The 14842-nt window shown below is 44.1% G+C and overlaps 1 protein-coding gene across 1 annotated transcript in view; it reads right to left on the reverse strand.

The window, feature by feature from the left end:
• The window catches only part of C6 (complement C6), a 141121-nt gene extending 126764 nt beyond the window's left edge, over window positions 1-14357 (reverse strand). The window contains exons 1-3 of the mRNA XM_068250916.1: window positions 14261-14357; window positions 8757-8911; window positions 3182-3341 (exon numbers count right to left, since the gene is read on the reverse strand). Of these exons, the coding sequence (XP_068107017.1) occupies window positions 3182-3341; window positions 8757-8899 (303 nt within the window). The 5' untranslated portion in view covers window positions 8900-8911; window positions 14261-14357. The remainder of the gene's footprint in view (window positions 1-3181; window positions 3342-8756; window positions 8912-14260) is intronic.
• Window positions 14358-14842: the final 485 nt, after the last annotated feature.

Consider the following 14842-nt stretch of genomic DNA (forward strand, 5'->3'; position numbering starts at 1 on the left):
AGGTGAAAATTGCTCTGGTGGTCAGGGGGTAAAACCACTCAGTGGTGAAGTGGTTAAAATATGTCCCTAGTGCAATGTGTGGCACCAATATTTTAACTCACTAATATTATAAATGCGAAAGTTTGGATGTTTGTTCCTCAATCACACAACAATGGCTGAACGGATTTGAATCAAATTTGGCACACACCTAGTACATTACCTGGAATAACATATAGGATACTTTTTACCCTCATAACCAAAAAGTGGGCAGAGACAAATACAAATTTCGGTGGAAAAATGTAAACTGCAGCCATTTTTACACTGTTAATGGCAGAGTTCTCAAACTTGGCACAGTTGGTCACTGGGTGACTGTGATTAATATTCAAAAAAGTGGGTGGATCTTACAAAAGCTAATCAAAATTCACCTATTGATTTTAAAGGGCAATATTTAGTTGCTGACATTCTTGCACTGTTAATGGCACAAGCCTCAAACCTGGTACAGTTGGTCATTGGGTGACTGGGTTTAAATTCAGAGAAGGGGGTAGAGCCACAAACAGCCAATCAGATGTGTTTCATTTAAATGCAAATTATTGATGCCAAAGACTGCAAAACTCACAAACTAGGTCATTGAGTAATTGAATAATTGTGTGTTAGGGTTAGAAAAAGTGAGCGGAGCCAACACCAGCAAAATACATACCTGGGCAATGGTGGTCCTTCAGCTAGTTTGGAAATAAAGGTGCATTTTTTTAGTTTTGCATCCATCACTAACTACAAGCCCATATTTTCAAAATTCACAGTAATATACCCTCTTGACATACATATTAAAAAAAAAATCAGTCCCTAAGGTAACTATTTATGTATTTTTTTATTGTCATTTTTTTAAATCCAAAAGTTTCATTTGGGTAATAATGGGAGAGTGTGGGAGGTAAGGAGTTAATTTTAAGTGTATGTGTATGTATGTGTGGGTCTTTTTATTAAATACATGTATGTAGGTGTAATTTTACTATTTGGCCACAAGATGTCCTCGCACATTATCTTCCTGACAGCTCTGGTACACTTTAACTTAAAAATGATCTCTCCTTGGGCTTGATTCACTAAAGCGTGCTAACACAGTTAGCACGCCTAAAAGCTTTGCACGTGCAAACTAGGGTGCTAAGTAGTTTGCACGGCAAAGCTGTTACTGATCGTGTGCTATTTTATCGCTGCACCATACGTTCCGTTCATGTGCAAGTCAGCCGCTTCACGTGCAAAGTATGCTTATCACGCTACTTAGCACACGAAGCGGCTGATTTTGCACGTGAAGCGTTGCGCATGAACTTTGTGCACGCAAACTTTTGCTCACATATTAGCACGTGCAAAGCCAGTTTGCACATGCTAAGTGGCTTTTCACTGGTGTGCTAACACTTAGTACGCTTTAGTGAATCAAGGCCCTTATCGGCCTTAACTCATGAATTATCTCTCCTTATAGATGATGTGAAAAATAATTAAGGTGAGATAATTCATGAGATAAGCTTTGCAAGTCAAATCCATAGTTAGCAGCAGGGATGGTCCGAAATGCTAATTTCCAATTCCGACGGATTCCCGTTTCCCCGTGAATGTGTGTTTCCGATTTCCGCGGAATTCCGTGAAAATCTCAATTTCTGGTTACCAATTTCTACAGAGTGTTTTCAGGATTTTTTTTGTTATTTTTGTCAATAAAGTTAGTTAATTGTGCAATTTTTTAGCGGAATCCACTATTTTTTGCGGATGTATTATTATCATTGATTTAAAAAACGCCAACATCCAATGGTGCTTTATGCCGTTATGCGGAAACTGCATTTCCGATCAGCAACTGCAGTAAACATTCTCTGATTGGCCTAATATTTCAGTGTCTTTTGATTGGTCTAAACATAACCCGATTTTGGTGGTACAATACTAATTCTCTGATTCTTGTGATTGGCCTAAAATTTCTTGGTATTACCGGGGGATTCCTATTTCCATATAACGATTTTCACAGCAGAAACACAATTTCCAATTGTAAACTCGGAAATTCCATGGAATTTGGAAGCTCATCCCTAGTTATTAGTAGCTCAACTGGTTAACATTAGCAGCTAGAGATTATTTAAAGGGAACCTGAAGTGAGAGGTATATGGAGGCTGCCATATTTATTTCCTTTTAAACAATACCAGTTGCCTGGAAGCCCTGCTGGTCTATTTGGCTGCAGTAGTTTCTGAATAACACCAGAAACAAGCATGCAAACACAATGATTCCAGTGCAGAAGATTTAGGTGCAGCCGGCGCCACCATAGACTATAATAGGAATTACAGCTATAGCAGCACACAGTGAGTAACTTCGGTGCCGTCAGAAGACGGAGCTGAAGTTACTTTTAAAGCACTGTAATTTGGCCGCCAGCAATAGCTGGAAGCCGAATTACATCATTCCCCACTATCCATGTGGACCTGGCGGGGGAATAGTCATTAACCTCCTTGGCGGTATAATTCCCGCGGCTGCGCGGCCGCGGGAGGTTTTTTTTCACTTTTTTTTTTTAGCATGTAGCTAGCCTAGCGCTAGCTACATGCTTCCCCCCTCCCTGCAGCGTCCACCTGTAGCTTCCGATCGCCGCCGGCGCCGCGTGCCCATAAGGAAATCCTGTTCTGAACGGGATTTCCTTGAGGGCTTCCCCCGTCGCCATGGCGACCAACGGAGTGACTTCATCGACGTCGTGACGTCACAGGGAGTCCCGATCCACCCCCTGGTGGCGATTGGCCAGGCTGCGCAAGGGGTATGCGGGGGGTAGCGGCGCATCGGCGGCGGGCGGTGGCGATCAGACCAAAGACGCAGCTAGGAAAATGCTAGCTGCGTGTTTGAAAAAAATTTTATGAAATCGGCCCATGGGGTTACCGCTAAGGAGGTTAAAGCCGCTGGGACTTGTACAGCAGCAGGATAAGCTATATATCGGCTGTATCCTGCGCCCAAGTCTCAGGCCGGCGGTTACTCTTGTACGCAGAAACACCTGATCTGCTGCAAGCTTGTTCAGGGTCTATGGCTGAAAATATTAGAGGCAGAGGATCAGCAGGACAGCCAGGCAACTGGTATTGCTTAAAAGGAAATCAATATGGCAGCCTCCATATCCTTCTCGCTTCAGTTGTCCTTTTAGCTACAGAAGATATGTTGCCACTAATAAATCCCTGTACACATGATATCGTCCTTAGAGAGATCACACCTGCTTCTGGAGGCACGGGTCACAATCAGACCAAGGCCCATCTTCCCCAAGGCGACAATTGATGACACACGGTTGTTCATTGCATGAATGGGTCTGATACACGTCTGTGCAGAATTGTTGGCAATTATTCTTCCGGTAGTATTCATCATACGTTATCTGTCTGTAAGCAAGAGCAGCATGTTAATGCCTGTCTTTATAAAGAGAACCAGAGTGGTTTTATTAATACATGATGTAATTTCATAATGTTTATAAGTTAAATGATAAAGACATTACATGTAAGAAAGATGATTGTAGCCACATTAGAACACTTACAGCAGTGCAACAAGTGTAACACTACAGAAACATCAAAGAAACTACAAAAGAGCATTCATCTACAAAGTCACTCTACAATACAGAGAAGGTGATGATTGTTTATCCAATAACCATCATTTTCCCCAATAAAAACATTACTTTCAGAACCTATCGGAGTTTTGAAAAGTTATTTCAAAAGGAACAGTAAAAATAGAAAAAAAGTTCCTTACGGAACCAGAGCCTGCTGGTCCTACTCCAGTGCTGGGCGTAATGGAAAAAACTACGCTTACGGATCATTACGCGTAATTTTACGCTATTACGCATTACGGAATTACGCTTACAGCGTAGACATTCATTTACGGTACATGTTTGTAATTACGCATAGCCCTTACGCAATTACGCGTAAGAATACCGTAATTCAGGTTGTTACGTTATTGGCTGACGCGTAAATTCCTACTAGCAATTAATGTGGTCATGCTGCCAAGCGGAAAAGTTGACGCATGGATTCTGATTTAAAGGAACCCCATTGGTCTGCTAAGGACCAATGGGGCTCCTTGGAGCCCAAATACAAAGATGCTTTAGAGAGCTCTGAGCTATATAGCTCAGAGCTCTGTCGGGTGAAGGACGCTAAGTCCCGCCGGCTCCGCTGCCCTCCCCGCCTCTCCCACATGTCACCTATATACATGCTGGCACCCATGGGTGCCAGCATGTATATGGGTGACAGGTGTGGGCGGAGTGGACGGCGGGAGCCGGCGGGGACTTAGCGTGTATGCGGCGGCCGGCGGGTGAGCGGCGAGTGACGTCGGGTGCGGTGGAGTTACAAAGTAACAAAGTTGTTACATTGTAACAACTTTGTTACATTGTAACTGATTAGTATATTTCCGAGGATATTGCGTGGGAACTGGCTTTTAAAGGGACAGGTAAGTATTAATGGTTAATTAAGAATATTAAAGGACTTTTTTCGTGGTTATGTTTTTTGTTCAATTAAAATACTTTTTCTATGTGTTTGTGTGTTTATTTACTTTTAACTCTTAAAGGAAATGGGTAAGGGGTACAAGTACCTCTATACTCATTTCTCCTGGGAGGGGGGGTGGGCATCTGGGGGACCCCTTTTTAAAGGGGACTCCCAGATGCCACCATGAACACCCCCCCCCCCCCCAGGAAATCGCGGCCTCCACCTCCACCGCCCATCGGAGGTGGAGAAGAGCCCCTTGTCCTTGGATTGGACAAGGGCTCAGAGGGGGAGGGGAAAGCTTGGCTGCCCCTCCCCTTCCGAGACCCCCCAATCCATGGACCATGCGGGCTGGTATAGTCAGGGTGCGGAGCCCCACGCGGCCGGTGCTCCGCATTCTGGCTATCCCAGCCTGCATGGGGGACAAGGGGTTAAAGAGGTCTGGGAGGGGGGACCCCACGTCGTTTTTTTTTAATATTTCCCACACTCAGAACGAAGTAAGTAAAACTCTTCCCACTTGGGGGAATCTATGAAAATAAAACACTATTGTTACCTGTGCAAAAAAACTGACATTTTCCGCATTTAAAAGACATTTTTGCCCTTGAAACTTAAAAATCGATTTTCTCAAAAACTATAAGGTCTTTTTGAAAAAAAAAATTTCCTCTTATTCCCACTGATCCCCTTAATATACCCTGTGAATTTGGTGTTCCTAAATTTTAAGCAGGCTTTGCTATTAACCGTTAAAGTCGGCGGGTTTTTAAATGTATATATTTTTCCTTTGAAAGTGTAACATCGATTTTCTCAAAAACTATAAGGTCTTTTTGAAAAAAAATTTTTCCTCTTATTCCTTCTGATCTCCTTAATATATTCTCCAAATTTGAGGCTCTTAGCAATTAAGGGGGCTTTGCTATTAACCCTTAAAGTCGGCGGCTTTTTTATATTATACGGGAGCGTAATATTACGCGATTACGGCAGACTGTGTAATTTCAATGGGAGTTTACTGTCTTACGCGTAATTTGTTACGCGTAATAACGTAACTTACGGTCTACACGTAATTAATTACGCGTAATACCGTAACCTTACACGTAACGCTTACGGTGCATTTGTAGTGAATTACGATGCGTAATTACGCTAATGCGTAATTTCGGCCCAGCACTATCCTACTCTGCTTAAAATATACAATGGAACAGTGTATAGAAATGGTGTGGGCTGTTTGTGGGGGACAGGCAGGCCCGGATTTACCTCACAGGAGCCTATAGGCACAGAAGTCCTGGCACCCTAGACTTCGCCCTCCATGAACCTACAAACCTCACCAAACTCCACCGCAAGTGTGCTGGCTGGCCCAGCTGTCGTCACTTCTCCCTTACTTCCCTTGTCTGTCATTAGGTAGCCAGAGGTACCCTCAGCATTAAGTAGTTAGTGATACCCTCGACTGAAAGGAGATGTCGTCAGTGAAATGCTGAGAGCTGGATGTGCAACCTTTTATTTATGCTCTGCTCGGGACTCTGCATAGGGAAGGAGGGAGGGAAGCACTAGGGAAGTGAGCTACCTTTCCATCATCAGGCGCCTGTTGGCACGGGCCTACAGTGCCTTATGGTCAATCCAGCCCTGGTGGGGGGCAAAGCAGTAAAAAAGGGCGCATGTGGCAAGTGGCCATATTGGGCCCCGCCATGGACGCCAATGTAAAATGTCGGTATTTGGGTGCCGGAGTGGAAATTTGGGTACCCGCAAAATAGCAGTTGCTGGTACAGCACCCGCTTTATATCAGACGCCGCAGACGCCCAAATGCCAATATTTTTAGGCGCCTATGCTGGCACCTAAGAACTTGTGTTTCTTTTTTTTTTCTCAGAAGTGAGTGTGGTTGTCTGGTTAGGAGAGAATCTGTACTCTAAAATTTTTACAACATAAAGCATGCCATTCTATTCATTATGTTCTCCCGGGTCCCTCTGTGCTGTTTCTGCCTCTCGCTGCTGCAATCCTGGCTTGTAATCGCCAGTTTTATCCAGTGTTTACAAACAAAAGACAGGGCATGTGATAGGCTGAGAGGAGCTCAGTCTGTGACTCACACAGAGCCTGCAGGGGCGTGTAGAGTGTGTGTATAGCTTCTATCCTATCACAAGCACACCAGCACACCAGCACATTCCAGCCTAAGTGCCTGAGCCCAACAAAGCCATCAGAGGAAAGAAGATTCGATTATATAACAGAGATAATACAGCCACTGTGCAACTAGGAAAGGCTGCAGTAATCCAGACCACATTAGAACAGGTATAGGAACTTATAGGATAGAAGAAATAAGGCTGAAACTTTTGTTACAGAGTTTCTTTAAGGAACTATCAAAGAAACTATTTTTCTGTAAACCCCACATACCTATAGAGCTTTTAGCCAGCAACACTAAATCTCAGCATAGCCTGCGTGAAAAAAATAAAAAAATAAATAAATAAAGCTGTGTTTACCAGTGGTTTTGTAACAATCTTGTGTTGGCATCGGGGGAGGCAGAACTGAACTGTAACCTGGCTGTAAACTGTTTACTTTACACTGGGTGGCAGAGAGAGACACAGAGACAGGAACACAGAGCTTCAGCTGATGATTATTTACACACATTTGAAGCTATATTTCTGCTTTCTATTATTCTAAACATATTCCAGTCACAGTAATAGAGCCAGTGAAGATTATTTCTGTATGCTGGATGTGCTGGACACATGTTTTTAAAGTGAATGGGAACCGCATTTTTAAAAAAATGAAGCAAATACTTACCTAAGGAGAGGGAAGGCTCTGGGTCATATAGAGCCTTCCGTCTCCTCTCTCGGTGCCCTCTATCCTGTGCTGGCTCCCCCCCCCCCCGTTTTAATCCCCTGCGGAAAGGGTATTTGGAAGTCTTCGGGAGCTGTGTCCTCCCGAAGACGTGCGGCTCCATACTGCACAGGTGTAAGCGTGCAAGAGAGCGTGCTTGCGCAGGTGCAGTACAGGGCCGCCCTTCTTCAGGAGCACTCGGGCTCCCTGAAGACTTCTGAAGCCTCCTTCGGCCGGGTAAAGCAGTATTTGACTAAATAAGTCAAATACTGCTACCGGGCAAGCCAGCACTGGAACGAGGGGACCAGGAGAGGAGCGGGAATGCTCTATACTATAGAGCATTCCCGCTCCTCTCCTGGTCCCCAACCTGTGGGCCGCAGCCCACTAGTGGTCCGCAGGACATTTCATGGTGGGCCGCGGCTTCAGACTCATTTTCACGCAGATTAACATTACACTTCTAATTCTAAGGGCAGCCGCGGCGGGAGGGCGGGCGCATCATATGTCTCCAGTCTCCAGGCCCGCCCCCCTCACTCTGTGCGACCGAAGCAGTGGGCGTGGGCGTACGCGTAATGCGTTTCAAGTCCCGCCCCCTCACTATGTGTGGCCAATCACCCCCTTAAGCGATGGCGGCGACGACGCTATTATCGGAGGCGCCAGTCCCGCCTCCTGCATCAGTGGGGATTCCTCTCGGAGGCCTATGTCATGCCTCCATGTGGCCAATCACCCCCTTCTGAAGCGGCGGCCAATAGCAGCATATCGGAGGTGCCAGTCCCGCCTCCTCCATCAGTGCCCCAATCATCATTCCCCCTTCAGCCTCCAGTCCCGCCCCCAGGCCAATCAATGAATGGCTGCATGTATTTCATCACTGCGACACAGTCGCAGTGTATACAGAGTGCAGCGTCTGGGCGCCATTAGAGAGAGGAGGTCAGACAGAGCCTGCCGCTGTGAGCCTGCCGCTGTGAGCCTGCCGCTGAGAGCCCACTGGGAGCCTGCACGAGCCTGACATCAAGTAAGCCTTACTTACTTAGTAAGGATTACACACATATACATATATGTGTGTGTATATATATATATATATATATATATATATATATATATATATATATATCTTCTGTGCTGGGGCAACTAAACTCCCTATACTGGGGCAGCTATGCTAGCTATGCCACTACACCCTAGCAACCCCCCCCCTCCGTAAACCGCTCCACTTTCCACTCCACCCAACGTCTAAACACCGCCCCCCCTTCACGACCCCCCCCACCCACCCACACACACCCGGCGGTCCCCGGAAAAAAATTTGGTCACAAAGTGGTCCCCGGGCCGGAAAAGGTTGGGGACCCCTGCTCTATAGAACCCAGAGTCTTCCCTCTCCTTGGGTAAGTATCTGTCTCTTTTTTTCAAGGCATTTTTTCACACAGGTTATGATGAAAGACCACTGAAAAGCTTTCTAATGGTCATGGCTAAAAGCTCTATAGGTAAATGGGGTTTACAGAAGAACAGTTTCTTTGATATCTGTTCTTTAAGACTTTAGGATTTAGGACTTACCGGGACCGACTCTGTGTTCCACGTTCACATGTTTTTGTACATGCTGTCCAAGAGGTCCATGGGTAGAGATCACAAAAGCATGAGGAGGCTGTCCCTACAAGACAACTTATGAGCAGACACAAGAGGGAGAGGCTGGACTCCATCAATGCTCCACCCTGAAAAAGAACAACGTAGTCCTTATTTGAAACTTTTTCATTATCATTATTAAATGATCTCACAAATAATCTACCTATAGCTGCTTCATTTTAATCATCCTCTATAATAATAAGCAAGTGTCCCTGCGCCTGTCCCTGTGTCAGTGCTTTTTTGCACTGCGCATGTGCAGGGACAAGAGGCAGAGACACTGCCGAGAGCCGGAGGAGGACGGGGCCAGAAAGGGCGGGCGGGCGCGGCAAAGTCATGACAGACCTAGTCTATTTTTAAATGGGCTAAGGTCACTAGTTCTCTATAGAAAGGTACATTTATAGGTGCCTGCCTATAATAGACAAGCAGATTACAGGTACCTCAGTTATCTAGTATACCTTGCCTAGTCTTTTTGGCAGGACTGTGTATATCACTCGAGTATAAGCCAATCTGTCTATAGGCCACCCTGCCGAATTTCACCATGTGATGCAGAGTGCGCATTGGAAGTGTTCTTCTGCCATCTGCCTGTCTACCTTGTAGCTCTGCACACGCTGCTAGAGGTCCAGGCTTCTCTGTCATGTGACCGCCGTGAAGCCTGGACCTCTAGTGGTGAGATGGCTTCCAGGAACAAGGAGAAGTAACTATAGATACAGGCACACTTCCAATGCACGCACTGTATATGGGGTCCCACACAACTGACTCAAGGATATGTCGATCCCCCTTTTACTTTTGAGGAATGCATAGGGGTAAGTAACTGGGCTCCTGGGGTTTGGATATTATGTAGGTGAACCACACATCAGCTCTAACCTAGAGACATAGGTGAGGGAGGTAAGAGTTGGGGTGGGGGGGGGGGGTGTTAGGAAGGAGTAGATAGGTGGGGTTAGTGCTAGGCGTAGGTAGCATAGGGATAGTGTAAGAAATAGGTTAGCAAAGGTGATCATTAACATAATAGATATTTCCCAAATTTCCTGAAGCCATTTTTGCATGAACATCTTCAGGGGAGTTTAGAGTCTGGGATAGGTTGAAAGGAAGGTTAGTGTCTGGCAGGGCCGTTTTTACGTTAAGAAATTTCGGGCCGTTGCCATTGGTCGTGGGGGCTAATGCGGATTTTCGCGGTCATTTCTGCCAATTTTAGCATGGATTTTCTCAAAAACTACAAGGTCTTTTTGAAATATTTTTTTCCTCTTGTATCCACTTTTCTGCTTAACATATCCTGAAAATTTGGTGTTTGTAGAACCTACGGGGGTTTTGCTATTAAGTGCCAAAGTTGGCTACTGTAGACTGTACTGTAAAATGCAGAAAATTTGCATTACCGATATGCGGTATTATGCCGATTTTAGAGGTTAATAGCAAAGCCCCCATAGGAGCTAGAAACACTAAATTTTCTGAGAATGTTGAGCCAACAAATGAACAAGAAGAAAAAAAATATTTCAAAAACACTTTGTAGCTTTTGAGCAAATCGATGTTAAAGTCGGCAGAAATTACAGCGAAAATCCGCATTGGAACCGCTATGCGGTATGACACCAAGTTTAGAGGTTAATAGGAAAGCCTCCATAGGAGCTAGAAACACCACATTTTCAGGGAATGTTAAGCAGACAAGTCGGTACAAGAGGAAAACAAATTTTTCAAAAAGACCTTGTAGTTTTTGAGAAAATTATTGTTAAAGTCAGCGAAAATTACAGTGAAAATCCACATCGGAATGCGGAAATTGTTAGCGGAAAGTGGAATTGGTAGCAGTAGCGGTAATTGGCAATGGCAGAATGCGGATTTTCAGTGGAAACGGAAATTGGCATTTCCGTCCATCGGTAATGAAGATTGTGTATTAAACCAATATCTTGAATTTCTGGTTAGACTGCTTTGCTTCAATGTCAGTACAGGAGAAAAATATTAGTCTGGCACAGACTATGGGCCATATGCAATTCACTTTTTCACCTGAGTTTTCTCCTAGGTGATATTTTTAAATTTGTCAATAAAAAGCCTGTTAAGCCACCAGCAAGCAAGAAAATACTCAAAATAATTTTGATAGTACTTTTGTACTTACTTCTCAGTACTTTTTCAGTTGAAAAATGCTGGAAAGGTATTTTAAATAGAAGATGGAAAAGTATCTCCTAGGAGAAAACACAGGAGAAAAGTGGAATTGCATATGGGCCTATGTGCTCTACTGGCTGCTCAGCAACCACTCCAACAAAGAACGGGTGGGTAGGGTGAACAGAAAACGCCCTGGAAGGAAGGAAACAAAAAACAATCCTTTTCCTGACTGGTGGAAATAAGCACTGCCAACCTCAGCCATACATTACAAGTGCGATATCATAAACTCATGCAAGGAGATTTCTGCTTCCCCAATACAAAGGCCTACATTTCCATTACTCCTGGCTGCCAGAATCCCCCCGCCAGTCTCTCCTGTGTGTGTCTCTGTTTCCAAGCGTGCAGAGATTTCCATATAGGACTCAACCCTTGACAGATATACATCCAACTATTTCTTTACGTCATCAATTGCGGTACATACAATATATAAGACCAGCACAACGTTTCGGGCCAGTCACCCTCTGTCAAGTGTTCAGGCTTCTGGTAAAACAAACAATACAAGATATATAGACTTTAATTGACACATCACTCCCAAAAATGGGGGAGGGGGGGGCAGGCAAATGTTCGAACCATTATTAGCCCTTACGCGCTCTACCTATTATAGGAAGAGTGCAGTGGAGGAGGTGTCTTGAGTTGACAACGAAAAACCACACACCGCCAAGCCAGTATATGTCGCACACCATTAGCATAGAAAAAAGTTCATTGCCATACACATATTGCGAAAATTAGAAAATGTTTTATTAAATAGTAAGAAAAAATTGTTAAAGCTAGTATTAGCATATATCAGTGAGTGCCAAGCCAACCGTGGAGTGCACCTGCATCACCCATCCCATCATGGATAGGAAAACCCTCGCCATATATATTTTAGACCATAGTGGTACTCCACAAAGCCTCCTGTAAATAACGTGAGGTATCCTGAGTCCTCCCAGCTGGGATTTGACCAGGTAAACAAATAATACTCTCACAGAGGCAAAAATTTAGGGACCAATATGATCATAAATATATTGCCGCCAGCTCAAATTGCACATAAAAATGTCATTACAATTATTACATATATTGCTAGGGCCTATTAAAGCCTATAGGATTCAACCAGCTAGGGGCCTACTATACATTTGCAGACCATAAACAGAGCTGAAATGTCCATAGACAAAAACTGTGGTACCATCAGAAAAAAAGTTGTAAGCATGCTTTCTAAAAATTCACCACAAAATGGATATAGGATTCCAGATCTATAGCAGAGACTGCACTTTGAATTGCATAACAGATATCTTCGTTGCAACAAATGTGTTAATAGTAGCCACCATCTAGTTAGGCCTCCTTATTTTTAAAAGCCATCTGTATAATCCTCGTGGTTCACAGCATATATAATGTAGGTATATCATCTGCATCATGCATATAAAACTTTACTTCTGAGCAGAAATGCAATAAGAAATATCCCCACAAGATTGTGCTAAATCCCCATGATGGGAAAAATATATGTGTGTACTCAACTGACCACTAGATGGTGATATGCCCCAGACGTCACGTTTTCTCGGCTATAAATACGGATCCTATGCGGAATTACGTGATACACGTTCTGACGAAGCTCCGGGGGCGGGGCGAAATGCATTAGCGCGACTCACAAACACATCCGCACGCCAAGCCGCCATGCCAGCGTGACAACTACATTGCTGAACTTCTGAAGCAGTCTGGGCCCAGTAAACAGCTATGGAGACGTACAGCGCAGCATAAAGCTGATAAGTATTATCTCAATCTCAATGTCTGTGGACATTTATCTCTGCAGAAGCCCCTGTTGCGAGTGGACAGGTGGACAAGTGCTTTGCTACTAAATATTATTCCTATCAATAGGACTGAGAACAATCTTTTATATGCATGATGCAGATGATATACCTACATTATATATGCTGTGAACCACGAGGATTATACAGATGGCTTTTAAAAATAAGGAGGCCTAACTAGATGGTGGCTACTATTAACACATTTGTTGCAACGAAGATATCTGTTATGCAAGTCAAAGTGCAGTCTCTGCTATAGATCTGGAATCCTATATCCATTTTGTGGTGAATTTTTAGAAAGCATGCTTACAACTTTTTTTCTGATGGTACCACAGTTTTTGTCTATGGACATTTGAGCTCTGTTTATGGTCTGCAAATGTATAGTAGGCCCCTAGCTGGTTGAATCCTATAGGCTTTAATAGGCCCTAGCAATATATGTAATAATTGTAATGACATTTTTATGTGCAATTTGAGCTGGCGGCAATATATTTATGATCATATTGGTCCCTAAATTTTTGCCTCTGTGAGAGTATTATTTGTTTACCTGGTCAAATCCCAGCTGGGAGGACTCAGGATACCTCACGTTATTTACAGGAGGCTTTGTGGAGTACCACTATGGTCTAAAATATATATGGCGAGGGTTTTCCTATCCATGATGGGATGGGTGATGCAGGTGCACTCCACGGTTGGCTTGGCACTCACTGATATATGCTAATACTAGCTTTAACAATTTTTTCTTATTATTTAATAAAATATTTTCTAATTTTCGCAATATGTGTATGGCAATGAACTTTTTTCCATGCTAATGGTGTGCGACATATACTGGCTTGGCGGTGTGTGGTTTTTCGTTGGTGGTTTGGTGTTGCCAGTGTCTGCACCTGTTTTCTGATATTCTATTGCAAGCAGGATTATACCTAAATTGAATTTGATATAATACTGTTTTGAAGTCTTGAGTTGAGAGAAAAAGGCGCAGGAGACAAAGCCAGGAGCCCAGTAGTGCAATATGTTTCATTCAAAAGGGGTACCAATAGACAAAATAAATGTATTACTCACAAAGGTGGGTTGCAAGGGGCAAGCGACCACAGGAAGCGAGTGAAGACAACAAACCTGACATGGACACTCACTCATGTCTCTTCCCCTTTGCTGTCTTTCGCTTTCCTCTCTCTACCAGTCTCCCTCTCTCTTCTATCTATTCTATCTCTTTCTCCTACTCTCCTGTCTGTCTCACCATCTCTCTCTCACGCTTCTGCCCCCAAAATTCAACACTGTCTCATTCTAAAGACTACTATGCATTTATTTTACATGTTATCTTCTACAGCACTTTACAGAGTACATAGTCATGTCACTGACTGTCCTCAGAGGAGCTCACAATCTAATCCTTACCATAGTCATAGTCTAATGTCCATATTATTATATTGTTTGTGCGTGGCTGACAGACACCTTTCAGACCCCCTTAAAAAATCCTGGGTTGCCCCAAGCTTCTATACATTATACGCTGTGTGTGACATCAGTGTGTCTTACCTTGTCTCCCCGTGACTCTGGTTCCCGTAGAAGAGACCACTCGGCATAAGTTCAGGGTCCCTGTTTACACTGGTTAATGTTATACCATTCTCTCCACTCCACTCCTGCACTGCAAAGCAAACGGAGAGTTGGGAAAACTATTGTTTGGGTCCCTTATTTTGTAATGTCAGAGTCTATGTGACAAGTAAATGTTTGCCAAGATAGCTAAACAGAATTTAACCGGAGCTTTAGGCTTGCAGGCTAAAGGTAGCCATACATCTAGCAATGATGGGCAGATTCGACCAAGAGACAAATCTCTCTCTAATCAAATCGGAGTAGAGAGAGATCTGTTTGCTGCCCATACAACCCAGGCCGATTCCTGATCAATGTCATGCTGAAATCGCTCCAACATCGGCCTTGTGACGGCACATCCAACCGCCTCGCCGCCCTGCCGCTATCCCCCTAATGTTAAATCCCCCCCCCCCCCCCCCCGGTGCCCAGTGCAAGTTATACATTACCTTCCGGAACCTCTGCTTGTCCCCCGCTGGTTCTGTGTGCACTCAGTTCTCCATACAAGCGTACCACGTGGTTACCTAGTAACAT

This window comes from Hyperolius riggenbachi, chromosome 1 (assembly GCF_040937935.1).
Source record: "Hyperolius riggenbachi isolate aHypRig1 chromosome 1, aHypRig1.pri, whole genome shotgun sequence".
NCBI classification, from domain to species: domain Eukaryota; kingdom Metazoa; phylum Chordata; class Amphibia; order Anura; family Hyperoliidae; genus Hyperolius; species Hyperolius riggenbachi.